At 35.6% G+C, this 27,207-nt stretch overlaps 2 protein-coding genes across 8 annotated transcripts in view; one reads left to right on the top strand and one right to left on the bottom strand.

The window, feature by feature from the left end:
• sfmbt2 (Scm like with four mbt domains 2) overlaps positions 1-18,164 on the bottom strand; it is an 82,495-nt gene extending 64,331 nt beyond the window's left edge. For 4 of the 7 annotated variants that reach the window (XM_062066384.1, XM_062066380.1, XM_062066381.1 and 1 more), the window contains exon 1: positions 18,047-18,164. In XM_062066384.1, the coding sequence (XP_061922368.1) occupies positions 18,047-18,149 (103 nt within the window). In that variant the 5' untranslated portion in view covers positions 18,150-18,164. Of the gene's footprint in view, positions 1-17,571; positions 17,594-17,942 lie in introns of those variants that run through there. The other 3 variants (XM_062066385.1, XM_062066386.1, XM_062066383.1) reach the window with 3 other exon arrangements.
• Positions 9,782-26,286, top strand: tmem110l (transmembrane protein 110, like). The gene is made up of 8 exons (XM_062066397.1): positions 9,782-10,178; positions 14,249-14,297; positions 17,768-17,863; positions 17,939-18,060; positions 21,036-21,148; positions 21,245-21,328; positions 23,985-24,104; positions 24,268-26,286. Exons 1-8 carry the CDS (start codon positions 9,980-9,982, stop codon positions 24,391-24,393), a joined length of 909 nt encoding a protein of 302 aa, XP_061922381.1. The 5' UTR covers positions 9,782-9,979; the 3' UTR covers positions 24,394-26,286.
• The last annotated feature ends 921 nt before the right edge of the window (positions 26,287-27,207 follow it).

Here is a 27,207-nt window from a genome sequence, read left to right as displayed (position 1 = left end):
AATACCTTCTATAGTTCAAGACTATTTAAAAACATCACTGCACATCATAATGGTGGCTACAGTTTTGATGTTAAAGGTCTAAAAAAAATGATGTAGAACGTCCTAATGGGCCGCATGTGGCCCACGGGCCGTATTTTGCCCAGGTTTGTTTTAAAATGTTCAAAACTTACACAGTAACAAATTGGACTTACACTAAATGACTTTTGCTGTGGCTGATATGTAATAATTTCCATGAAATTCCCATTGAAATGAATAGGACATTTTTCAAAGTTCCATAATTCCCACATTTTTCATTCGATTCAAATTGTTCCATCCTCAAAATATTCAGCCTGTTCAAAATTGTGTGCTCTTCTTCAACAATTAAAAAAAAATTCCCGGATTTCCAAGAATTCCCCAGTTTTCCGGAATACCATGAGCGACCCACTGAGGGGACAAGATCTAAGACCCAACAGAGCGCTCATCAGCCCTGTGCCACCAACGGCAGAGTTCCAGTTGACAGAGCCCAGTTTGAAGGAGGTTGAAGAAGTCATCAAGGCAGCCCGCTCAGCATCTTCCCCGGGCCCCAGTGGTGTACCTTACCTCGTCTACAAGCGCGGTCCAGGGCTTCTCAAGCATCTGTGGAAGACCTTGAAGGTGATCTGGCGAAGGGGGAGAGTGGCCGACCAGTGGAGGTGTGCAGAGGGAGTTTGGATCCCCAAGGAGGAGGACTCGAAAAACATCAACCAGTTTCGGACTATATCACTTCTGAGTGTGGAAGGGAAGGTGTTCTTCAGCATCGTCTCCCGAAGACTGACCGAGTTTCTCCTCAAGAACAACTACATGGACACTTCAGTGCAGAAGGGGGGGGATTCCTGGAGTTCCCGGCTGTCTGGAGCACAACGGTGTCGTCACACAGCTCATCAGAGAGGCCCATGAGAGCAGAGGGGAACTTGCTGTGTTGTGGTTGGACCTGACTAACGCCTATGGGTCCATCCCACACAAGCTAGTTGAGCTTGCGCTACACCGCCACCATGTTCCCAGCAAGATCAAGGACTTGATCCTGGATTATTACAATAACTTCAGGCTCCGGGTCACTTCTGGGTCAATAACCTCTGACTGGCATCACTGATGATGTGTCCCAGTGCATCCAGGAGATGTATCTTTCAAGTCAAGCCATTCAAAATGAATTGTCCATTTTTTAAACTTCCACAATTCCCACATTTTTCAACCGATTCAAACTATTCCAACATCAACACATTCCACTCAACCAACTAACACTTTCCCAAGTTCCAAACCAAATTCCGGTTTTCCTGGAAATTCATACTCTTCAACATTCAAACTATTCTTACATTCATACTACATTCTGTCAGCATTTCAGTTCAACTTCAGCATTGGAGCATTCACACGCAAATCCTTCAGGAATTGCCTCATCTAGTTGCATATCAAATAATTCCAGTTGAACTATTAATTTGTTGTCTGCCACTGCTTCCTAAAATTAGATGATACCATTAAATTAAATAATTTAAATGATCATAAATGTTTTATTTTTAAATACACAAAAAAATCAAAAATGTCGATAAAATAAAAGACTTTATTTGTGTCCCTGGGTTTTCACTCATTCCTGTTACACTAACACACTCTGGAAGATGTGGAATATTCCACAAGTCACATGATCCACGGGAAGTTGCATTATTCACATCCTCTGCAGGCCATGATAAACAAAACTAAGTTGACTTATTTATTTTTGATGTATATCCCATTACATTTACAAACGTATGGCCCGCCCACAGGTTTTATCCGGCCCGCAAGATGAGTTTGCTCAGTCAAAAAAATGAGCTGAAAAATTTTAATGAAAGAAGCTGCTGTTCTAAATGTGTCCACTTGGTGTCGCAATAATTCTTTGTACCTGCGTGTTACATCAGAGGGGGCGGAGCTATGATTTAGGAGAATAGAGGCAACACTTCCGTGTATGGAAACGTACCCAAATAAATGCTTGTGATAATCTGTACACTTCACATTGTACTTATGACTGGGCAGAGGTGGGTTGTAACACGCTACATTTACTCCGTTACATCTACTTGAGTAACTTTTGGGATAAATTGTACTTCTAAGAGTAGTTTTAATGCAACATAATTGTACTTTTACTTGAGTATATTTATAGAGAAGAAACGACACTTTTACTCCGCTCCATTTATCTACATTCAGCTCGCTACTGATTTTTATCCATCTGTTAATGCACGCTTTGTTTGTTTTGGTTCGTCAGACAGACCTTCAAAGTAGGATCTATCGCATGCCTGCGTTTCACCAATCAAATGCAGTCACTGGTGACGTTTGACTCCGTTTCACCAATCAAACAGAGCCAGGCGGTCACGTGATTAACTGCACGTAAAGTTTCAGCGGCAAACAACAAGCTTAAGCTTACATGAACTCAACATCAAATTTGAGGAAGCACATCGCGGTAAGTAACGTTAGTAGATATTTTGGCTGTCACCGTAGGCTAATGTTAGCTTCCCTGCTATGAATCACTGTCAAATGTACATCGTGTGGGGACATTTATTAACGCACTGCAGCCTCATAGACAGAACACACACACAGTCGCACACACACTCACGCATGCATACAAACACCAATCAGAAGTACACAATGTGTTCCCAGGTGCAGCCCACACCTATCAGTTTATGGTTTGCGTAAAGGCTAACTTGTTATTTTCCTTTGTAATCTCTGCCTACTGAGCCTATGGGGCTGTTAAGTTATTGTGGCTCAATTTGCCTTGATTTTTTTTTTATGTTAATGTATATTATTTAATATATATTATTGTTTTAGTTGCTTAAGAGATATTCCTGGCTCTGAATTTGCTCATTGCTATTTTTATGTTTTTGTGCATTATTTGTTGCCGTCATCATTAAACGAACAGGTTACTCATCGGTTACTCAGTACTTGAGTAGTTTTTTCACAACATACTTTTTACTTTGACTCAAGTAAATATTTGGGTGACTACTCCTTACTTTTACTTGAGTAATAAATCTCTAAAGTAACAGTACTCTTACTTGAGTACCATTTCTGGCTACTCTACCCACCTCTGTGACCGGGGACACATTTTCTGGGCGCACATATTGTAAATATGCTGAAATAATATGTATCCCCTTCTAACTTCACATGTGATTAATGAAATGAGTCCAAATTCACACATTTTGTTGTAGTAGATGCTACATATGTACAGAATAAACCACATGATGTTAGTACATCAGTTGAGGAAAATGCGGTGAATTATATTAATACCATCCTGTACATTTGATTAGGATATTATTATTTATTTCATCTTCTGATAGATTAAAAAATAACATCAATGGGAGCATTTTAAAACTGCCAGACTCAATTGCACCTATTTGACTGATGAACATTGTCACGTCATTTATTTATAATGTATGAGTAAACAACAAATGAAGATAGACTACTATTAACCGCACCATGTAAGTGTAAAATAACAAAAAATTATGATTTGTACATTTTCATAATGTGCTTCTTCTATTTTCAAAGAAAACAACCTGAAGTTGTCTTTAATTTGGAAGTAACCATGCCATGATTTTACCAGTGCGGCCCACTTGGGAATACATTGTTCCTCCTTTGTGGCGCTACTTTGTTCAAAATCATCCATCCATCCATTTTCTACCGCTTATTCCCTTCGGGGTCGCGGGGGGCGCTGGAGCCTATCTCAGCTACAATCGGGCGGAAGGCGGGTTCAAAATCATCTTGACCTGAAATTATTTTGAGGTTTTGTTCGAAATCAAATGATTCCTCGATTGTACATACCTTAAAGGCCTACTGAAACCCACTACTACCGACCACGCAGTCTGATAGTTTATATATCAATGATGAAATCTTAACATTATAACACATGCCAATACGGCCGGGTTAACTTATAAAGTGACATTTTAAATTTGCTGCTAAACTTCCGGTTCGAAACGCCTCTGAGGATGACGTATGCGCGTGACGTAGCCCGGCGAACACGGGTATGCCTTCCACATTGAAGCCAATACGAAAAAGCTCTGTTTTCATTTCATAATTCCACAGTATTCTGGACATCTGTGTTCGTGAATCTGTTTCAATCATGTTCATTGCATTATGAAGAAGGAAGCTGAGCAAGCAAAGAAGAAAGTTGTCGGTGCGAAATGGACGTATTTTTCGAACGTAGTCAGCCACAACAGTACACAGCCGGCGCTTCTTTGTTTACATTCCCGAAAGATGCAGTCAAGATGGAAGAACTCGGATAACAGAGACTCTAACCAGGAGGACTTTTGACTTGGATACACAGACGCCTGTAGAGAACTGGGACAACACAGACTCTTACCAGGATTACTTTGATTTGGATGACAAAGACGCAGACGTGCTACTGTGAGTATGCAGCTTTGGCTTTTTTTTGCGTATGTACGTAACTTTTTAAAAATATATAAGCTTTATGAACCTTGGGTTAGGTGAACGGTCTTTTGGGCTGAGTGATTGTGTGTGTTGATCATGTGTTTGAATTGTATTGGCGTGTTCTATGGAGCTAGGAGCTAGCAGAGGAGCTAGGAGCTAGCATAACACGTACCGTACCGTACGTGCGCGTCACGTACGTAACTTTTTAAAAATATATAAGCTTTATGAACCTTGGGTTAGGTGAACGGTCTTTTGGGCTGAGTGATTGTGTGTGTTGATCAGGTGTTTGAATTGTATTGGCGTGTTCTATGGAGCTAGGAGCTAGCAGAGGAGCTAGCATAACAAACACGCAGGTGTTTTTATGCAGGATTAATTTGTGGCATATTAAATATAAGCCTGGTTGTGTTGTGGCTAATAGAGTATATATATGTCTTGTGTTTATTTACTGTTGTAGTCATTCCCAGCGGAATATCAGGTCACCCCCGGCTCTCACAGCATCTTCCCTATCTGAATAGCTTCAACTCCCCACTAGTCCTTCACTTGCACTTTACTCATCCACAAATCTTTCATCCTCGCTCAAATTAATGGGGAAATTGTCGCAGAATCTCTCTCACTTCATGCGGCCATCATTGTAAACAATAGGGAACTTTGCGTATATGTTCAACTGACTACGTCACGCTACTTCCGGTAGGGGCAAGCCTTTTTTTTATCAGATACCAAAAGTTGCAATCTTTATCGTCGTTGTTCTATACTAAATCCTTTCAGCAAAAATATGGCAATATCGCGAAATGATCAAGTATGACACATAGAATAGATCTGCTATCCCCGTTTAAATAAAAAAAATTCATTTCAGTAGGCCTTTAATGAAGCTTGTTTGCTACAACACAACCGGAAGTTAGACTTTGACAAACTTTAATGATCCAGAAGGGAAATTGTTCCGCACAGTAGCTCGGTTACAAAGGATGGAAAGGATAAGGATGGAAAGGATAACACACACAAGTAGGGCTGCAACAACTTATCGATTAAATCGATTAAAATCGATTATAAAAATAGTTTGCGATTAATTTAGTCATCGATTCATTGGATCTATGTTCTGCGCATGCGCAGAGGCTACTTTATTTTTATTATTTTTTTATAAACCTTTATTTATAAACTGCAACATGTACAAACAGCTGAGAAACAATAATCAAAATAAGTATGGTGCCAGTATGCTGGTTTTTTTCAATAAAATACTGGAAAGGATAGAAATGTAGCTTGTCTCTTTTATCCGATTATTAATCGATTAATCGAAGTAATAATCGACAGATTAATCGATTATCAAATCAGTTGTTAGTTGCAGCCCTACACACAAGGGCACAAAAAGAGGGCGAAAACAAAAGGTATACAGTAGACAAAAAAATTGACTATAGTAGCAATATAACATACTGTATATGTAATATTTACATATTATATATACAGTCAGTATATAATATATACTAAAAAATCATATTATTATATAATATATAACAAATCCTAATTACTATGTACGATATTTTCAACTCACTTTAGTCAATCATAATTAAAAAAAAAAAAAAACACGTATTTTTCCATGTTGTTTGTGAGTTACGTTACTTGTTTAAATAATGAGTAAAAACAAGTTTAAAAAAAACAACACATATTTTTCCGTGTTGCTTGTTTAAATAAAGAGTAAAAACAAGTTTTTAAAAAACACATATTTTTCCATGTTGTTTGTGAATTACGTTGCTTGTTTAAATAAAGAGTAAAAACAAGTTTTTTTAAAAAAACACATATTTTTCCATGTTGTTTGTGAGTTACGTTGCTTGTTTAAATAAAGAGTAAAAATAAGTTTTTTTTTAAAAACACGTATTTTTCCATGTTGTTTGTGAGTTATGTTGCTTGTTTAAATAAAGAGTAAAAATAAGTTTTTTTTTAAAAACACGTATTTTTCCATGTTGTTTGTGAGTTACGTTGCTTGTTTAAATAAAGAGTAAAAAGAAGTTTAAAAAAACCCACATATTTTTCCGCGAACAAGTTAAAAAAAACACATATTTTTCCATGTTTGTGATTTACGTTGCTTGTTTAAACAAAGAGTAAAAACATGTTTAAAAAAACAAAACACGTATTTTCCATGTTTTTTGTGAGTTGCTTGTTTAAATAAAGAGTAAAAACAAGATAAAAAAAACACATATTTTTCCATGTTTGTGATTTACGTTGCTTGTTTAAATAAAGAGTAAAAACATGTTTAAAAAAACAAACCACATATTTTTCCATGTTTTTTGTGAGTTACGTTGCTTGTTTAAATAAAGAGTAGAAACAAGTTTAAAAAACCCCACATATTTTTCCATGTTGTTTGTGAGTTACGTTGCTTGTTTAAATAAAGAATAAAAACAAGTTTAAAAAAACACACACATATTTTTCCATGTTTGTGATTTACGTTGCTTGTTTAAATAAAGAGTAAAAACATGTTTAAAAAAACAAACCACATATTTTTCCATGTTTTTTGTGAATTACGTTGCTTGTTTAAATAAAGAGTAAAAACAAGTTTTTTAAAAAAAACACGTATTTTTCCATGTTGTTTGTGAGTTACGTTGCTTGTTTAAATAAAGAGTAAAAATAAGTTTTTTTTTAAAAACACGTATTTTTCCATGTTGTTTGTGAGTTATGTTGCTTGTTTAAATAAAGAGTAAAAATAAGTTTTTTTTAAAAAACACGTATTTTTCCATGTTGTTTGTGAGTTACGTTGCTTGTTTAAATAAAGAGTAAAAAGAAGTTTAAAAAAACCCACATATTTTTCCGTGTTGCTTGTTTAAATAAAGAGTAAAAACAAGTTTTTTAAAAAACACGTATTTTTCCATGTTGTTTGTGAGTTACGTTGCTTGTTTAAATAAAGAGTAGAAACAAGTTTAAAAAACCCCACATATTTTTCCATGTTGTTTGTGAGTTACGTTGCTTGTTTAAATAAAGAATAAAAACAAGTTTAAAAAAACACACACATATTTTTCCATGTTTGTGATTTACGTTGCTTGTTTAAATAAAGAGTAAAAACATGTTTAAAAAAACAAAACACATATTTTTCCATGTTTTTTGTGAGTTACGTTGCTTGTTTAAATAAAGAGTAAAAACAAGTTTTTAAAAAAACACGTATTTTTCCATATTTGTGAGTTACGTTGCTTGTTTAAATAAAGAGTAAAAACAAGTTTAAAAAAAAAATAAAGACGTATTTTTCCGTGTTGCTTGTTTAAATAAAGAGTAAAAAGAAGTTTAAAAATAACACATATTTTTCCATGTTGTTTGTGAGTTACGTTGCTTGTTTAAATAAAGAGTAAAAACATGTTTAAAAAAACAAAACACGTATTTTTCCATGTTTTTTGTGAGTTACGTTGCTTGTTTAAATAAAGAGTAAAAACAAGATAAAAAAAACACATATTTTTCCATGTTTGTGATTTACGTTGCTTGTTTAAATAAAGAGTAAAAACATGTTTAAAAAACCAAACACGTATTTTTCCATGTTTTTTGTGAGTTACGTTGCTTGTTTAAATAAAGAGTAAAAACAAGTTTAAAAAAAACACGTATTTTTCCATGTTTGTGAGTTACGTTGCTTGTTTGAATAAATAGTAAAAACAAGTTTAAAAAAAAATAAACACGTATTTTTCCGTGTTGCTTGTTTAAATAAAGAGTAAAAACAAGTTTTTAAAAAAACACATATTTTTCCATGTTGTTTGTGAGTTACGTTGCTTGTTTAAATAAAGAATAAAAACAAGTTAAAAAAAACACATATTTTTCCATGTTTGTGATTTACGTTGCTTGTTTAAACAAAGAGTAAAAACATGTTTAAAAAAACAAAACACGTATTTTCCATGTTTTTTGTGAGTTGCTTGTTTAAATAAAGAGTAAAAACAAGATAAAAAAAACACATATTTTTCCATGTTTGTGATTTACGTTGCTTGTTTAAATAAAGAGTAAAAACATGTTTAAAAAAACAAACCACATATTTTTCCATGTTTTTTGTGAGTTACGTTGCTTGTTTAAATAAAGAGTAAAAACAAGTTTAAAAAAAAACACGTATTTTTCCATATTTGTGAGTTACGTTGCTTGTTTAAATAAAGAGTAAAAACAAGTTTAAAAAAAAAAAAAGACGTATTTTTCCGTGTTGCTTGTTTAAATAAAGAGTAAAAAGAAGTTTAAAAAAACAACATATTTTTCCATGTTGTTTGTGAGTTATGTTGCTTGTTTAAATAAAGAGTAAAAACAAGTAAAAAAACCCACATATTTTTCCATGTTTTTTGTGAGTTACGTTGCTTGTTTAAATAAAGAGTAAAAACATGTTTAAAAAAACAAAACACGTATTTTTCCATGTTTTTTGTGAGTTACGTTGCTTGTTTAAATAAAGAGTAAAAACAAGATTAAAAAAACACAAATTTTTCCATGTTTGTGATTTACGTTGCTTGTTTAAATGAAGAGTAAAAACATGTTTAAAAAAACAAAACACGTATTTTTCCATGTTTTTTGTGAGTTACGTTGCTTGTTTAAATAAAGAGTAAAAACAAGTTTAAAAATAAATAAACACGTATTTTTCTGTGTTGCTTGTTTAAATAAAGAGTAAAAACAAGTAAAAAAAACACATATTTTTCCATGTTTTTTGTGAGTTACGTTGCTTGTTTAAATAAAGAGTAAAAACAAGATTAAAAAAACACATATTTTTCCATGTTTGTGATTTACGTTGCTTGTTTAAATAAAGAGTAAAAACATGTTTAAAAAAACAAAACACGTATTTTTCCATGTTTGTGAGTTACGTTGCTTGTTTAAATAAATAGTAAAAACAAGTTTAAAAATAAATAAACACGTATTTTTCCGTGTTGCTTGTTTAAATAAAGAGTAAAAACAAGTTTAAAAAAAAAACACATATTTTTCCATGTTGTTTGTGAGTTACGTTGCTTGTTTAAATAAAGAATAAAAACAAGTTTAAAAAAAACACACATATTTTTCCATGTTTGTGATTTACGTTGCTTGTTTAAATAAAGAGTAAAAACATGTTTAAAAAAACAAAACACATATTTTTCCATGTTTTTTGTGAGTTACGTTGCTTGTTTAAATAGAGTAAAAACAAGTTAAAAAAAACACGTATTTTTCCATGTTTGTGAGTTACGTTGCTTGTTTAAATAAATAGTAAAAACAAGTTTAAAAATAAATAAACACATATTTTTCCGTGTTGCTTGTTTAAATAAAGAGTAAAAACAAGTTTTTTAAAAAACACATATTTTTCCATGTTGTTTGTGATTTACGTTGCTTGTTTAATAAAGAGTAAAAACAAGTTAAAAAGATGACCGTTTCCACGTAGCTTGAAAACCTATACTTTTATTTTGACACACGCAAACCGGAAGTTACGCCTCCTCTTGTCCCACAGTCTCAGTTGTTTATCCTCGACATAAACATGATTCCGGATAAACGTTCGTTTTTTTGTTGCTAATGAGCGCCAACTTTACACGACTTTAGATTAGCCAACATTAGTTCGAGTGAAAGGGCGTCGTTTGCTTTAAAACCGCAGCGATAAAGGGACAATAGGAGCGCGTTTGTCTGTAACGGGATGGACACGTACGGACAATTCCCCGTGAAAATGTCCCTGGCGGACATGGAGGTGGCCAACATGGCGGACATGGAGGTGACCAACATGAGCGACATCAACAAGGCCAACCCTCACGGCTGCGACAACGGCGCTCTGACGGACAGGTTCGGGGTTCTGATCCAGGGACTTCTGGCCATCGTCGCCTTCAGCACGCTGATGTGTGAGTGTGTCTCTCTCCCACCAACAATCATATTTTTGTTATTGTTGCGACAAATGTAACAAAAAAAATAGAAAACAATACTACTTAATTAGATTAATAGTCAATATCAGGCTGTTTTAACCATAGACATCTTATAAGTAGACGCAGCATTGGCTGCTGTGACGCGAGAAATTGGGCCGCCATCTTGAAGTGGTGATGAGGAGCCGGCCAGCAGCCTAAACCAGTGTTTTTCATGGGAAATTATGCAATTTCACCTAATTGGTCCAATTTTTTTTCTTCAAATCAATAATAATAATCTGCAAATAATGTGCCGTTGCTTAGTGTCTGTGCTGTGTAAAACTCGGCAGGGTAACCTACTCAGTGGCCTAGTGGTTAGAGCATGGGTGTCAATTTGGCCCGCCGTGTAATTTCTCTTGGCCCTTGAGGCAATATCAAATTAACACTAGAGCTGGCCCGCCGATTATATTCAGCGGCGGTGCAGCGGTAACACCGCATTCACCACTAATTCTCATACTTGCCAACCCTCCCGGGAGAGTACCAGATTTCAGTGCCCGTCCCGAAAATCGTCACATCCGTTTTTCATCCAGTCCAACGTGTACTGGCCCAGTCACATAATATGTGCGGCTTGTGCTCGTGAATGCAAGACATACTTGATCAACAGCGATACAGGTTACACTGAGGGTGGCCGTATAAACAACTTTAAGTTAAAATTCAGATGAGAAATTCCACCATGAAAAGTTTTCGCATTTCCATCACATGTGTCAAGTTGTGGAACAATCTGAGCGAAGTACATAAGCAAAGTCCAAGCATCAATGTTTTTAAAAGAATGTACAAAAATATATTGTTCACAGGATATAGTGAACTGCACTAAGAGTCAGTAGGTTTGTATGTGTATGCATATGTATACACGCAGTTGTGTCACATTCATAGTTACTTGTTAAATGTGTGTTGTAGATATATATATATGTACATACTTATATATGTATATGTATTTATATGACATAACATTTTTATATACTATTATTATTATTATTATTAAACATACAGTAAGTAATAAGAGGGGTGGGAGTACATAAGTTTTTACTTCTTCTCACTCCTTTTCGGATATGTTTACATTAATGTTTATTTTCATTTCTTGTTTCTTTTGCTTTTTATTATTACTATTATTATTATTATTATTATTGGTTTTGTTATTCATTCTTGAATGTTTTTTTTGTTGTTTTTTTCAAAATTTGTTGTTTTTGTTTTGTCTACATATTCGAAATAAACATGAATGAAATGAAAAGTTTTGTTAGAAATATACGCCACACTGTGAACCCACACCAAACAAGAATGACAAACACATTTCGGGAGAACATCCGCACCGTAACACAACATAAACACAACAGAACAAATACCCAGAACCCTTTGCAGCACTAATTCTTCTGGGAGCTACAAGGTGGGAGTGGGGAGTAGGGGTATATTATAGGGTCCCGGAAGAGTTAGTGCTGCAAAAGGTTCTGGGTATTTGTTCTGTTGTGTTTATGTTGTGTTACGGTGCGGATGTTCTCCCGAAATGTTTTTGTCATTCTTGTTTGGTGTGGGTTCACAGTGTGGCGTATATTTCTAACATTGTTAAAGTTGTTTATACGGGCACCCTCAGTGTAACCTGTATCGCTGTTGATCAAGTATGCGTTGCATTCCCGTGTGTGTTCATGCAGAAGACGCACATATCTTGTGACTGGGCCTGCACGTTGTTAGAATGGATGAAAAGCGGACATGACGACAGCTCATAGCGGACGTTAAAGGCAGTGCCTTTAAAGCACGCCCCAAAGACTACTAGGATATGTACAGCAAGTAGTGGACATAGAGAGAGAGATCAGAAAGCATAAGAACAGGTATCTACATTTGATTGTTTACATTTGATTATTTACAGTCTTGGGAGGTGGGATGTGGAAGGGGGAGGGTGTTAGTTTAGGGTTCATAACTGAAGTTATGGGGAAAAAAATGCCAACATGGCACTGCCATATTTATTATTGAAGTCACAAAGTGCTTTTTTTTTTTTACAACAGCAGCTTGGAATTTGGGATATGCTCTCCCTGAGAGAGCATGAGGAGGTTGAGGTGGGCGGGGTAGCGGGGGGGGGGGAGGGTGTATTGTTGCGTCCCGAAAGAGTTAGTGCTGCAAGGGGTTCTGGGTATTTGTGCTGTTGTGTTACGGTGCGGATGTTCTCCCGAAATGTGTTTGTCATTCTTAGGAGTGTAACGGTATGTGTATTTGTATTGAACCGGTTCGGTGCGAAGGTGTACCGAACGAGTTTCCACACGGACATATTAAGTAGCGTAACGCACGTTGTGTAAACAATGCACACCGAGGCACAACACACGGCATGCTAGCAGCTAACGGGCTAGGATAGACTGACCATACGTCCTCTTTTCACCGGACATGTCCTCTTTTGCGGAGCTGTCAGGGCGGAGTTTCTTAAATGCCTCAAATGTCCGGCATTTTGAGTTAGGGTTGCGTGTATTTTCAATGTACGTCCAGGGCTAAGAAGGGGTTAAAAACAAAACAAATTGTGCGCGCAGCAGCATTGGTGAGGGAGGGGCAGAGACAGAGAGAGAGAGAGAGTTATGATAAACGCGCATTCGTCGCCAGGCTCTGCTTTTTATCCATAGATTTATCACATTTCATTTTTTATTATCTATAGCAGGGGTGTCAAAAGTGTGCCCCGGAGGCCATTTGCGGCCCACAGCTAATGTTTTAAAGGCCCACGGCACATTCTAAAAATACTATTAAAATAAACAAAAACATAACAAAAGTGATATAAAAAAAGCTTAAAGGTTAAATGTAATTTAGAAAAAGTTGTAATGTTGACTAATAAAACAAAGTTGTGTTTTTTTCTTTCAAACTGTCATTGCTCAAAACGTAATATTGAATCAAAATCAATGTTATTATGAGTTATTGACCTATCCAAGGTTCAGATTACTTCTAAGAAAAATATTTTTGGTGGAAGATTTTGCAAATTTGGTAAATAAATAACTCAAAAATTTATATTTTGTTGTTTTCTTACTGTACCAAAAATTAACCGAACCGTGACCTCTAAACCGAGGTACGTACCGAAGCGAAATTTTTGTGTACCGTTACACCCCTAGTCATTCTTCTTTGGTGTGGGTTCACAGTGTGGCGCATATTTGTAACAGTGTTAAAGTTGTTTATACGGCTACCCTCAGTGTGACCTGTATGGCTGTTGACCAAGTATGGATGGCATTCACTTGTGTGTGTGTGAAAAGCCGTAGATATTATGTGACTGGGCCGGCACGCAAAGGCAGTGCCTTTAAGGTTTATTGGCGCTCTGTACTTCTCCCTACGTCCGTGTACACAGCAGCGTTTGAAAAAGTCATACATTTTACTTTTTCAAACCGATACCGATAATTTCCGATATTACATGTTAAAGCATTTTATCGGCCGATATTATCGGACATCTCTAATTTCTAACAATGGGGGAGGTTTGTGTCATTTTTGTCCTCCTACTGAAACCATATTAAAACAAAAAATATATTTTCCCCCCATTTTTTTCCATTTTCATACATTTTTTAAAAAAGCTCCAGGGAGCCACTAGGAGGGAGCTAAAGAGCCGCGGGTTGCTGACCCCTGCTGTGGGCTGTAAGAGTGGATATACTGTGCAGGAACAATGGCTGTTGACTGATAAACAACTTGTGATTCCTGCAGCTGACTTAGAGAATGTGGGCCATGGCGAGTGCATCTGAGTGTGCAGCCTCAGCGTGCACTGGATACACTCAGCACTTTGTGCTTTGTGAAAGGTCAACGCACTTGCAGTGATTTCATCAAGCGGCGCCGGCCGCAGCGATCCCAGCGCTGCAGAATGGAGCCCAGAGGCCGCGTGAGATCAATGCACCTCCACTTAGTCGTTTATTAATAGGCTCTTGTTGGGAGGATTTATTTTGTTTTGTGCTGCTCAGCATCTAGAGGCATTCAGCTGGATTCCTCAAGAGGCTCGCCAGAGACATTGTTGGAAAAAACTACATCTGTGACAACAATAACGTAGATTTGCTTAATATTTCTGTTTGCAGTGAAAAGATTCCGGGAGCCTGTGGGGATCCGGCGACCTTGGAGGATCTGGTTAGAAATGTTTATTACAGTGTTTCCCACACATTCATTTATTTGTGGCGGCCCGCCACGAAAGAATTACGTCCGCCACAAATAAAATTATTATTATTATTTTTTTTATTTTTTTTGTCCTGTCCAGCTTCTCAGGCAAATCATATAGTTGATGTAGATGCCCATATATGCTGTTCAGATTTACTTTACAAAAGACAAGTGTAGGATACTTCTCTTGTTGCCTTATTTGTATTTGACCACTACTGTTTTCTGTTTATTTGTTACTGACTGTGGCAGGACACCTCTGCCTCTGTTTCACTTTATGTTGCTGGTAAATAATATGGTTGTAGTAGTAGGCTAAAGTTACATTATTTAGTATGCACTAATTAAAGGGGCAGAGCTTTAAAAGACATTTTAGCTTTTATATTGTATAAGATGTATTTTTTGTAAGAACCACAATTAATAAATATATTTCAGTGAATAACTTATTGTTCAAATCTGTATATAAATATGTACATAAAGTGTTGTAATTATATTGTAAAATGGATGGATGGACGTTTAAAACAAAACTGTTATTATTAATTAGAAAGTATACAGCCTTTTTAGAGAAAATCATATCATTGTAGTAAATTATGCAAATTACTCGATGTCATGGTGACCACGCCCATAGCCACGCCCCCACCGCCACAGGTGTCTTGCCAGTTTATGGGCAACACTGTATTATCTCCACTTTTTAGCAAACATATAGTGTGTATTAGGGTTGTACGGTATACCGGTGCTAGTATAGTACTACGATACTAATGAACCATATTCGGTACTATACCGCCTCTGAAAAGTACGCGTTTTGGCTTAAAAACTAACGATAAAGGTGAAGTTATAACACTGAAACGCCCTCAGGAAGAGGTGCTTTAAGACATGGCTAGATAGCGGCTAAAGTCCATCCGCAGTCGGCAGTGTTTTAGCTACTTCTAAATCACTAATCCTTGTCTCCATGGCGACAAAGTATGTTTCTTACAAGTATTATTACCACTGCAGGATGAGGAATAGCTAAACATGCTTCACTACACACCGTAGGAGGATACAATAGCTCACCGGCGTCACAATGGGTGGATCTACACCTGACATCCACTGTAATGATACCAAGTACAATAGCGTATCTAGTTCATACTACTATGATTACATCGATATTTTTAAGCATCACAAAATCTTTTTTCGTTTAAAAAAATGTATATTATGCTTATAAATTCAGAAAATACGTCCCTGGACACATGAGGACTTTGAATATGACCAATGTATGACCCTGTAACTACTTGGTATCGGATTGGTACCTAAATTTGTGGTATCATCCAAAACTAATGTAAAGTATCAAACAAGAGAAGAATAAGTGATTATTACATTTGAACAGAAGTGTAGATAGAACATGTTGAAAGAGAAAGTAAGCAGATATTAACAGTAAATGAACAAGTAGATTTATAATCCATTTTTACAGTTTGTCCTTTATAATGTTGACAAAATAATGGGTAGATAAATGACACAATATGTTACTGCATACGTCAATTAGGAGTCTTTGTTTGTTTACTTACTACTAAAAGACAAGTTGTCTAGTATGTTCACTATTTTATTTAAGGACTAAATTGCAATAATAAACATATGTTTCATGTACACTAAGATTTTTTGTTAAAATAAAGCCAATAATGACATTTTTGTGGTCCCCTTTATTCAGGAAAGTATCAAAGTAGCGAAAAGTATCTAAATACATTTTGGTACCGGTACCAAGATATTGGTATCGGGACAACACTGGTGTGTATTAGGGCTGCAACAACTAATCGATTTAAATCGATTATAAAAATAGTTGGCGATTAATTTAGTCATCGATTCGTTGGATCTATGCTGTGAGCATGCGCAGAGGCTACTTTTTAATTTTTTTAAAATTTTTTTATAAACCTTTATTTATAAACTGCAACATTTACAAACAGCTGAGAAACAATAATCAAAATAAGTATGGTGCCAGTATGCTGTTTTTTCCCCCAATAAAATACTGGAAAGGATAGAAATGTAGTTTGTCTCTTTTATCCGATTATTAATTGATTAATCGAAGTAATAATCGACAGATTAATCGATTATCAAATTAGTTGTTAGTTGCAGCCCTAGTGTGTATAGAACAAAAAATAATATCACACTAATTAGAATGTACGATGCCACCATAGAATAGGGGTGTCCAAACATTTTCCACCAAGGGGATATTTTAAAAAAAAAGAAGGTGTAAATGTAAGAAATATTTCAACACAAGGCTTTGTGTAATTGATAGTTAAAAGGGGTATTCTGACCTGATATCGGTGAAATATCCAAAATAAGCTCCGCTACGAGCAGTACTGAAGCCAGTTTACGTGGACAGCCTAAACGTCCTCCAATAAGCACACATGGTTGGTCTTTTCTTGGATTTAACAACTGTTTTTACAAAAGCTAAACCTGGTATGAGATAGCAGCTACACAACAGCTAAGCACACAAGCTAGACATACGTCATAAGTGTCCTTACTAGAACAATATTGCCGTCTAAAGCAGCATATTTGCCAATATAAACAAGTATCTAATAATTATAGTTGCATATTACTTATGCATACAAAGTCTCCAAGGCAGACGCGCATTAGACAGTATCCAGTAACAAGCGTGTCCGCATCATTTGACTTGCTTTTACTTAATGAATCATTGTGGCAAGTAGCTGTCACCAGTAAAAAACAATTACCACCCTATTTCAACTTAAAGACAACTTAAGTCCATTCCAGGTGGTTAATAATAAATAAGTTAGTGTTTTTCTTACCTACTATTGTTCTCCGTTTGACTAACTTCACTTGATCAAAACGTTCCACAGTACAAAATTACATTTTTAAATATAATTGTTATGATTTGTGCCGACATATCAGATTAATATCTGTATTGTATGGAGATAGCAGCTACACAACACCTCAGCACACAATAGCACACAAGCTAGACATACGTCATAAGTGTCCTTACTAGAACAATATTGCCGTCTAAAGCAGCATATTTGTCAATACAAACAAGTATCTAATAATTATAGTTGCATATTACTTATGCATACAAAGTCTCCAAGGCAGACGCGCATTAGACAGTATCCAGTAACAAGCGTGTCCGCATCATTTGACTTGCTGTTACTTAATGAATCATTGTGGCAAGTAGGTGTCACCAGTAAAACACAATTACCACTGTATTTCAACTTAAAGACAACTTAAGTCCATTCCAGGTGGTTAATAATAAATAAGTTAGTGTTTTTCTTACCTAGCATTGTTCTCCGTTTGACTAACTTCACTTGATCGAAATGTTTCACACTACAAAATTACATTTTTAAATGTAATTGTTGAACAAGTTGTACCGGGACACTCCTAGTTATTGATAGTTACCGTTAGCAACATGTCAGATTGGTCTTATGTGATGTTGCGTAAGAAAATGAGACAAAATGTTAAATCCTTTGCAGGTTTTACGACACATCCAAGCAGGCCATCGGCGCTCTCTTCATCCACTTCGCCAACGTCTTCCTGTCCACGCTCACCAAGGAGGACCCGTGCTCGCTGTCAGTTACGCCTCTTATTTGTTTTACTCCATAAATCAAATGGCGGTAATAATCCTCTTCTCTTTTTTTTGCTAGCTACCTGATGAACTTCCTGCTGGACGCCACAGTGGGGATGCTGGTCATCTGGCTGGCGGTTAAAGTGGTGTCCAAAGTGGTGGAGCACAAGCAGTGGACGCTGCTCACCTTTGGAGAGTACGGTGAGCGCAGGGATGCTGGAATGTGGTGTGGAACGCTCGTCTTGTGCTTCGGGGGCCAGACGGGGAGGCGCTCTTTGATGTCGTAGCATCGAAATATCACAGCACTCGCTTATTATTTCTATGCACTTTTTGATAAAGGCGCCGCTTTGAAAGTAAAAAAACAGGCAATAAAACATGACAGCATGTTCTCGTTGGAGGAAAAAGCTCATCCTCAAAGCATTACAGGCCCTTTGGGAGGTAACTACCTGCAAAAACTGAAATCTAAGTAAGATGAAATATCTCAAATAAGGGTGATATTTGCTTATTTTCTGTCTGATAAGATAATTCTTCTCACTAAGCAGATTTTATGTTAGAGTGTTTTACTTGTTTTAAGTGTTTTGGTCCTAAATGATCTCAGTAAGATATTACAGCTTGTTGCTGAGATTTGATGACCTATATTGAGTAAAACATGCTTGACACTAGAATATCAACTGTTGCAAAGCTGTGTCATCAACACTCACAAGTATAAAACTACTTTTTTAAAGTAATCATTTCTTATTTCAAGAATGGAAATCAAAAATCATGACTTTGACACAATTGTGTCTCATAATTAAAACAGATGACAGCCAAATGGACTTTTCTGTTTTATTTTCAATGAAACAATAGAAAACACGTACTCATATAGTAGTACAGTTGGCACAGTACAGTAAACTGACAGTTAATATTTAAACATTTAACATTTCTAACAATTTTGAACAGAAATAGTTCATCCACATTTAGATAAATTCTTCAAAATAAAAATAAATAAAAATTTGGCCGGGGGCCGGGCTGTATATATATATATATATATATATATATATATATATATATATATATATATATATATATATATATATATATATATATATATATATATATATATATATATATATATATATATATATATATATATATATATATATATATATATATTCCTTCTGCACTAATTGACTGAAAGAGCATGCACTTGGCGCGATGATGTCATGTTGTCGATGGAAAAATGCATTTTTAGACCATATGATTTGCCTGAGCGGCTAGGAGACCCCGAGAGTAACAAGCGGTTGCCTTGTTGCCTTTCCATTAAGAACAATTAATTAGTTTTTAGTATAAGTTTGCTGGTTTCAAGAAATGTAATGCCAAGCGCATATCATTATGTCAAGATAATGGCACTAGCATTTACTTCATTTAAGAATATTTTTCAACATATTGAGCAAAAAGGTCTCTTTTTTTCCTACCAAGAAAAGTGCACTTGTTATTAGTGAGAATATACTTATTTTAAGGTATTTTTGGGTTCATTGAAGTTAGCTAATTTGACTTGTTTTGGAAAGTCTTGACAAGCCAAATTTTCTTGTTCTATTGGCAGATAATTTTGCTTAGTTCAAGTAAAATACCCCTCATTTTTGTGTTTTTTTCATTGTTTTTGAACACTGACTTTTTGCAGTGTATGTTTATTATTGCAATTTACACTGCAAAAAGTCAGTGTTCAAAAACAAGAAGAAAAAAAATACAAAAATGAGGGGTATTTTATTTGAACTAAGCAAAATTATCTGCCACTAGAACAAGAACATTCGGCTTGTCAAGACTTTCCAAAACAAGTCAAATTAGCTAACCTCAATGAACCCAAAAATACCTTAAAATAAGTATATTCTCACTAATAACAAGTGCACTTTTCTTGGTAGAAAAAAAAAGAGACCTTTTTGCTCAATATGTTGAAAAATATTCTTAAATGAAGTAAATGCTAGTGCCATTATCTTGACATAATGATATGCACTCGGCATCATTATTTTTTTTTTCATGCTTGAAATAAGAAATGATTACTTTAAAAAAGTAGTTTTATACTTGTGAGTGTTGATGACACAGCTTTGCAACAGTTGATATTCTAGTTTCAAGCATGTTTGACTCAATATAGGTCATCAAATCTCAGCAACAAGCTGTAATATCTTACTGAGATCATTTAGGACCAAAACCCTTAAAACAAGTAAAACACTCTCAATCTGCTTAGTGAGAAGAATGATCTTATCAGACAGAAAATAAGCAAATATCACCCTTATTTATAAAATAGTGAACATACTAGACAACTTGTCTTTTAGTAGTAAGTAAACAAACAAAGACTCCTAATTAGTCTATGCAGTAACATATTGTGTCATTTATACACCTATTATTTTGTACACATTATAAAGGACAAACTGTAAAAATGGATTATTAATCCACTTGTTCATTTACTGTTAATATCTGCTTATTTCCTGTTTCAACATGTTCTATCTACACTTCTGTTCAAATGTAATAATCACTTATTCTTCTCTTGTTTTGATACTTTACATTAGTTTTGGATGATACCACACATTTAGGTATCGAGCCGATACCAAGTAGTTACAGGATCATACATTGGTCATATTCAAAGTCCTCATGTGTCCAGGGACGTATTTACTGACTTTATAAACATAATATACATTTTATTTAAACGGAAAAAGATTTTGTGACGATAAAATATATAGATGTAATCATAGTAGTATCGACTAGATACGCCCTTGTACTTGGTATCATTACAGTGGATGTCAGGTGTAGATCCACCCATGGCGTTTGTTTACATTGTGACGCCGGTGAGCTATTGTATCCTCCTACGATGTGTAGTGAAGCATGTTTAGCTATTCCTCATCCTGCAGTGATAATAATACTTGTAAGAAACTTACTTTACCATGTCTTAAAGCACCTCTTCCTGAGGGTGTTTCAGTCTTATAACTTCACCTTTATCTTTACTTTTTAAGCCAAAATGCGTCTGTTCTCCCTTTTCTGTCTACACACTGTGTCTGCTTGTAAGTACTCTGTGTGCGCGCGCTGCCGAACATGCTCCTCTACTCGTAAAACCAGCAATGTCACGACGTGACAGAAGTTGGTTTTGCATAATCGGGCCCCTTTAAGAGTTGATGAACCAAATAAAGGGTTTATTGCTGGTGCAGGTGACCCCCCCCAGGCGGCGGCGTGGCTGGGTCAGTGTGGCGTCTACCTGCTCATCATGGTGCTGGAGAAAGGCGCCATCAGCCTGGTGTTGCTGGTCCCGGGATGGTCCAAAGTACGTCAATCTCTTCCGACTGCCTGCGCGAAATAAACAAGTTGGTGAATTTCAATTTTTTTCCGGGAAAAAAAAAACCCTGACCGTCCTTCACAGCTCCAAGCGCTTCTGCTGGGCTACATCGCTGACCCTCAGCTGGAGTTGGTGCTGGTCATGCTCATCGTGCCCTTCATCGTCAACGTGAGTACACACCTCTCTTCAAGTCACACAGTTAGCCAGCAGGCGTGGAAACAACCTTGAGTAGACGTACATGTCCTTTAAAAGTCACTTTGAAACATACGTACATGTCCTTTAAAAGTCACTTTGAAACATACGTACATGTCCTTTAAAAGTCACTTTGACACATACGTACATGTCCTTTAAGTCACTTTGAAACATACGTACATGTCCTTTAAAAGTCACTCTGACACATACGTACATGTCCTTTAAAAGTCACTTTGAAACATACGTACATGTCCTTTAAAAGTCACTTTGAAACATACGTACATGTCCTTTAAAAGTCACTTTGAAACATACGTACATGTCCTTTAAAAGTCACTTTGAAACATACGTACATGTCCTTTAAAAGTCACTTTGACACATACGTACATGTCCTTTAAAAGTCACTTTGACACATACGTACATGTCCTTTAAAAGTCACTTTGACACATACGTACATGTCCTTTAAAAGTCACTTTGACACATACGTACATGTCCTTTAAAAGTCACTTTGAAACATACGTACATGTCCTTTAAAAGTCACTTTGAAACATACGTACATGTCCTTTAAAAGTCACTTTGAAACATACGTACATGTCCTTTAAGTCACTTTGAAACATACGTACATGTCCTTTAAAAGTCACTTTGACACATACGTACATGTCCTTTAAGTCACTTTGAAACATACGTACATGTCCTTTAAAAGTCACTCTGACACATACGTACATGTCCTTTAAAAGTCACTTTGAAACATACGTACATGTCCTTTAAAAGTCACTTTGAAACATACGTACATGTCCTTTAAAAGTCACTTTGAAACATACGTACATGTCCTTTAAAAGTCACTTTGAAACATACGTACATGTCCTTTAAAAGTCACTTTGACACATACGTACATGTCCTTTAAAAGTCACTTTGACACATACGTACATGTCCTTTAAAAGTCACTTTGACACATACGTACATGTCCTTTAAAAGTCACTTTGACACATACGTACATGTCCTTTAAAAGTCACTTTGAAACATACGTACATGTCCTTTAAAAGTCACTTTGAAACATACGTACATGTCCTTTAAAAGTCACTTTGAAACATACGTACATGTCCTTTAAGTCACTTTGAAACATACGTACATGTCCTTTAAAAGTCACTTTAAAACATACGTACATGTCCTTTAAAAGTCACTTTGAAACATACGTACATGTCCTTTAAGTCACTTTGAAACATACGTACATGTTCTTTAAAAGTCACTTTGAAACATACGTACATGTCCTTTAAGTCACTTTGAAACATACGTACATGTCCTTTAAAAGTCACTTTGAAACATACGTACATGTCCTTTAAAAGTCACTTTGAAACATATGTACATGTCCTTTAAAAGTCACTTTGACACATACGTACATGTCCTTTAAAAGTCACTTTGAAACAACAGGGATTATACTTACATGTCCTTTAAAAGTCACTTTGAAACATACGTACATGTCCTTTAAAAGTCACTTTAAAACATACGTACATGTCCTTTAAAAGTCACTTTGAAACATACGTACATGTCCTTTAAAAGTCACTTTGAAACATACGTACACGTCCTATAAAAGTCACTTTGAAACATACGTACATGTCCTTTAAAAGTCACTTTGAAACATACGTACACGTCCTATAAAAGTCACTTTGAAACATACGTACATGTCCTATAAAAGTCACTTTGAAACATACGTATATGTCCTTTTAAAAGTCACTTTGGAAAAACGTTGATTAGACGTATATGTCCTTTTAAAAGTCACTTTGAAACATACGTACATGTCCTTTAAAAGTCACTTTGGAAAAACGTTGATTAGACGTACATGTCCTTTAAAAGTCACTTTGAAACATACGTATATGTCCTTTTAAAAGTCACTTTGAAACAACGTTGATTAGACGTACATGTCCTTTAAAAGTCACTTTGGAAACAACGTTGATTAGACGTACATGTCCTTTAAAAGTCACTTTGGAACAACGTTGATTAGACGTACATGTCCTTTAAAAGTCACTTTGGAACAACGTTGATTAGACGTACATGTCCTTTAAAAGTCACTTTGGAACAACGTTGATTAGACGTACATGTCCTTTAAAAGTCACTTTGAAACAACGTTGATTAGACGTACATGTCCTTTAAAAGTCACTTAAACATACGTACATGTCCTTTAAAAGTCACTTCGAAACAACGTTGATTAGACGTACATGTCCTTTAAAAGTCACATTGAAACATACGTATATGTCCTTTTAAAAGTCACTTTGAAACAACGTTGATTAGACGTACATGTCCTTTAAAAGTCACTTTGAAACAACGTTGATTATACGTGCATGTCCTTTAAAAGTCACTTTGAAACAACGTTGATTAGACGTACAAATCGACGTCACAACCTAACATTTGGGCGGTGTAGCTCGGTTGGTAGAGCGGCCGTGCCAGCAACTTGAGGGTTCCGGGTTCGATCCCCGCTTCCGCCATCCTAGCCACTGCCGTCGTGTCCTTGGGCAAGACACTTTACCCACCTGCTTTAAATGGAACTTACATGTTGGCTTTCACTTTGTAACGCGCTTTGAGTCACTAGAGAAAAAGCGCTATATAAATATAATTCACTTCCCGTTTTCCCCCTCTGCAGTCCATCATGTTCTGGGTGGTGGACAGCCTGACCATGAGGAAGAACAAGAGCCTGGACGACTCGTGCGACAGCTCGCTGAAGGCCGACCCGCTGCCCTGGGCCGTGGACGACGAGTCTCGGGTGAGAGGAACTATTCAACCAAGCGTGTTCATGCTGCTATGCTGCACACAGCCACCAGGGGGCATATTTGCACCGTCTTCGGCATCATTCAGTTATTCGGGTGTGTATTTGTTTAGCGTCTCACCTGATTGCGTCACTTTTCTGCGCCTCTGCCGGCCGGCAGGTTCTCCTCACAGTGGACACGGACACCGACGAGGCCTCGGGAGGGGAAGACGACGAGCCCGGCGAGGCTTTGCCTGCGGTGCAGTACTCCGGAGCTACGCTGAGGCCCAGCTGGGTCGTGGTGTGAAGCTCTGAACACACACACACACACACACACACACACACACACACCAAATATCCTACACACGCGGTCACCTGGACAAATGAAATGTGCGAGCGCCTTTCAAGTAGGACCACCACCGTGTGAAGTCATAAACCAACCACGTCGTTTGAGGACCTAAAAGCACAACATCAGATCTCGCACCTGCTTTGAATCCACCTTTTGGTGCAAGGTGTAATCATTACTCCGCTCCCACTTGCAAGGAAGTCAGCGTTTATTACAAGACCGTGACGCTTCAATCACTTCCTGGGGCCAAAAAAAAAGGACATTTTAATGGGAAATGAGCGGAGTGAAAATTCTTCTGTTTACATCTGGGAGGACTGAACATGTTTTTGGAGCTGAATGTCGATATTTGTTCAATCATTTTGTAACGTATACAGTACAGAGCAGAAGTTTGGACACACCAGAAAAAAATACATTTTATGGACAATTTAATGGGAAATAAGCGGAATGAAAATTCTTCTGTTTACATCAGTGAGAATTAGGGATGTCCGATAATGGCTTTAATGGCGATATCCGATATTCCGATATTGTCCAACTCTTAATTACCGATACCGATATATACAGTCGTGGAATGAACACATTATTATGCCTAATTTGGACAACCAGGTATGGTGAAGATAAGGTCCTTTTTTAAAAAATTAATAAAATAAGATAAATAAATTAAAAACATTTTCTTGAATAAAAAAGAAAGTAAAACAATATAAAAACAGTTACATAGAAACTAGTAATTAATGAAAATGAGTCAAATTAACTGTTAAAGGTTAGTACTAGGGATGTTTGATAATGGCTTTTTTTCCGATATTGTCCAACTCTTAATTACCGATACCGATATCAACCGATACCGATATATACAGTCGTGGAATGAACACATTATTATGCCTAATTTTGACAACCAAGTATGGAGATTAAGTCCTTTTTTAAAAAATTAATAAAATAAAATAATAATAATAAAAATAATAATAATAAAATAAGATAAATAAATTTAAAACATTTTCTTGAATAAAAAAGAAAGTAAAACAATATAAAAACAGTTACATAGAAACTCGTAATTAATGAAAATGAGTAAAATTAACTGTTAAAGGTTAGTACTGGGGATGTCCGATAATGGCTTTTTTGCCGATATTCCGATATTGTCCAACTCTTAATTACCAATACCGATATATAAAGTCGTGGAATTAACACATTATTATGCCTAATTTGGACAACCAGGTACGGTGAAGATAAGGTCCTTTTTTTTAAAATTAATAAAATAAGATAAATAAATTAAAAACATTTTCTTGAATAAAAAAGAAAGTAAAACAATATAAAAACAGTTACATAGAAACTAGTAATTAATGAAAATGAGTCAAATTAACTGTTAAAGGTTAGTACTAGGGAGGTTTGATAATGGCTTTTTTGCCGATATTCCGATATTGTCCAACTCTTAATTACCGATACCGATATCAACCGATACCGATATATACAGTCGTGGAATGAACACATTATTATGCCTAATTTTGACAACCAGGTATGGTGGAGAGTAAGTCCTTTTTTTAAAAATTAATAAAATAAAATAATAATAATAAAATAAAATAATAATAAAATAAGATAAATAAATTTAAAACATTTTCTTGAATAAAAAAGAAAGTAAAACAATATAAAAACAGTTACATAGAAACTAGTTTATAATGAAAATGAGTAAAATTAACTGTTAAAGGTTAGTACTGGGGATGTCCGATAATGGCTTTTTTGCCGATATCCGATATTCCGACATTGTCCAACTCTTAATTACCAATACCGATATATAAAGTCGTGGAATTAACACATTATTATGCCTAATTTGGACAACCAGGTACGGTGAAGATAAGGTCCTTTTTTTTTTTAAATTATAAAATGAAATAAGATAAATAAATTAAAAACATTTTCTTGAATAAAAAAGAAAGTACAACAATATAAAAACAGTTACATAGAAACTAGTAAGTAATGAAAATGAGTAAAATTAACTGTTAAAGGTTAGTACTAGGGATGTCCGATAATGGCTTTTTGCCGATATCCGATATTCTGATATTGTCCAACTCTTAAGTACCGATACCGATATCAACCGATACCGATATATACAGTCGTGGAATTAACACATTATTATGCCTAATTTGGACAACCAGGTATGGTGAAGATAAGGTACTTTTTAAAAAAATTTATAAAATAAAATAATAATAATAAAATAAAATAAATAATGATAAAATAAGATAAGATAAATAAATTTAAAACATTTTCTTGAATAAAAAAGAAAGTAAAACAATATAAAAACAGTTACATAGAAACTAGTAATGAATGAAAATGAGTAAAATTAACTGTTAAAGGTTAGTATTATTAGTGGACCAGCAGCACACACAATCATGTGTGCTTACGGACTGTATCCCTTGCAGACTGTATTGATATATATTGATATATAATGTTGGAACCAGAATATTAATAACAGAAAGAAACAACCCTTTTGTGCGAATGAGTGTAAATGGGGGAGGGAGGTTTTTTGGGTTGGTGCACTAATTGTAAGTGTATCTTGTGTTTTTTATGTTGATTTGATAAAAAAACAAAAAACGATATTGATAATAAAAAAAAAACGATACCGATAATTTCCGATATTTCATTTTAAAGCATTTATCGGCCGATAGTATCGGCCTGCCGATATTATCGGACATCTCTAATGAGAACTGAACATGTTTTTGGAGCTGAATGTCGATATTTGTTCAATAATTTTGTAACGTATACAGTACAGAGCAAAAGTTTGGACACACCTTC

This window comes from Entelurus aequoreus, linkage group LG12 (genome assembly GCF_033978785.1).
Source record: "Entelurus aequoreus isolate RoL-2023_Sb linkage group LG12, RoL_Eaeq_v1.1, whole genome shotgun sequence".
Classification (NCBI taxonomy): Eukaryota; Metazoa; Chordata; class Actinopteri; order Syngnathiformes; family Syngnathidae; genus Entelurus; species Entelurus aequoreus.
Note: the sequence above shows the minus strand (reverse complement) of the source record. Positions and strands in the feature narration are given on the sequence as shown.

Excerpts from the sequence above, each read along its gene's own strand:
- tmem110l (XM_062066397.1), top strand. The coding sequence starts at position 9,980 with ATGGACACGTACGGACAATTCCCCGTGAAAATGTCCCTGGCGGACATG. Across the intron at positions 18,061-21,035 it reads GCTCACCTTTGGAGAGTACG|GTGACCCCCCCCAGGCGGCG; the intron begins GTGAGCGCAGGG and ends TTGCTGGTGCAG. Across the intron at positions 24,105-24,267 it reads CCGTGGACGACGAGTCTCGG|GTTCTCCTCACAGTGGACAC; the intron begins GTGAGAGGAACT and ends GCCGGCCGGCAG.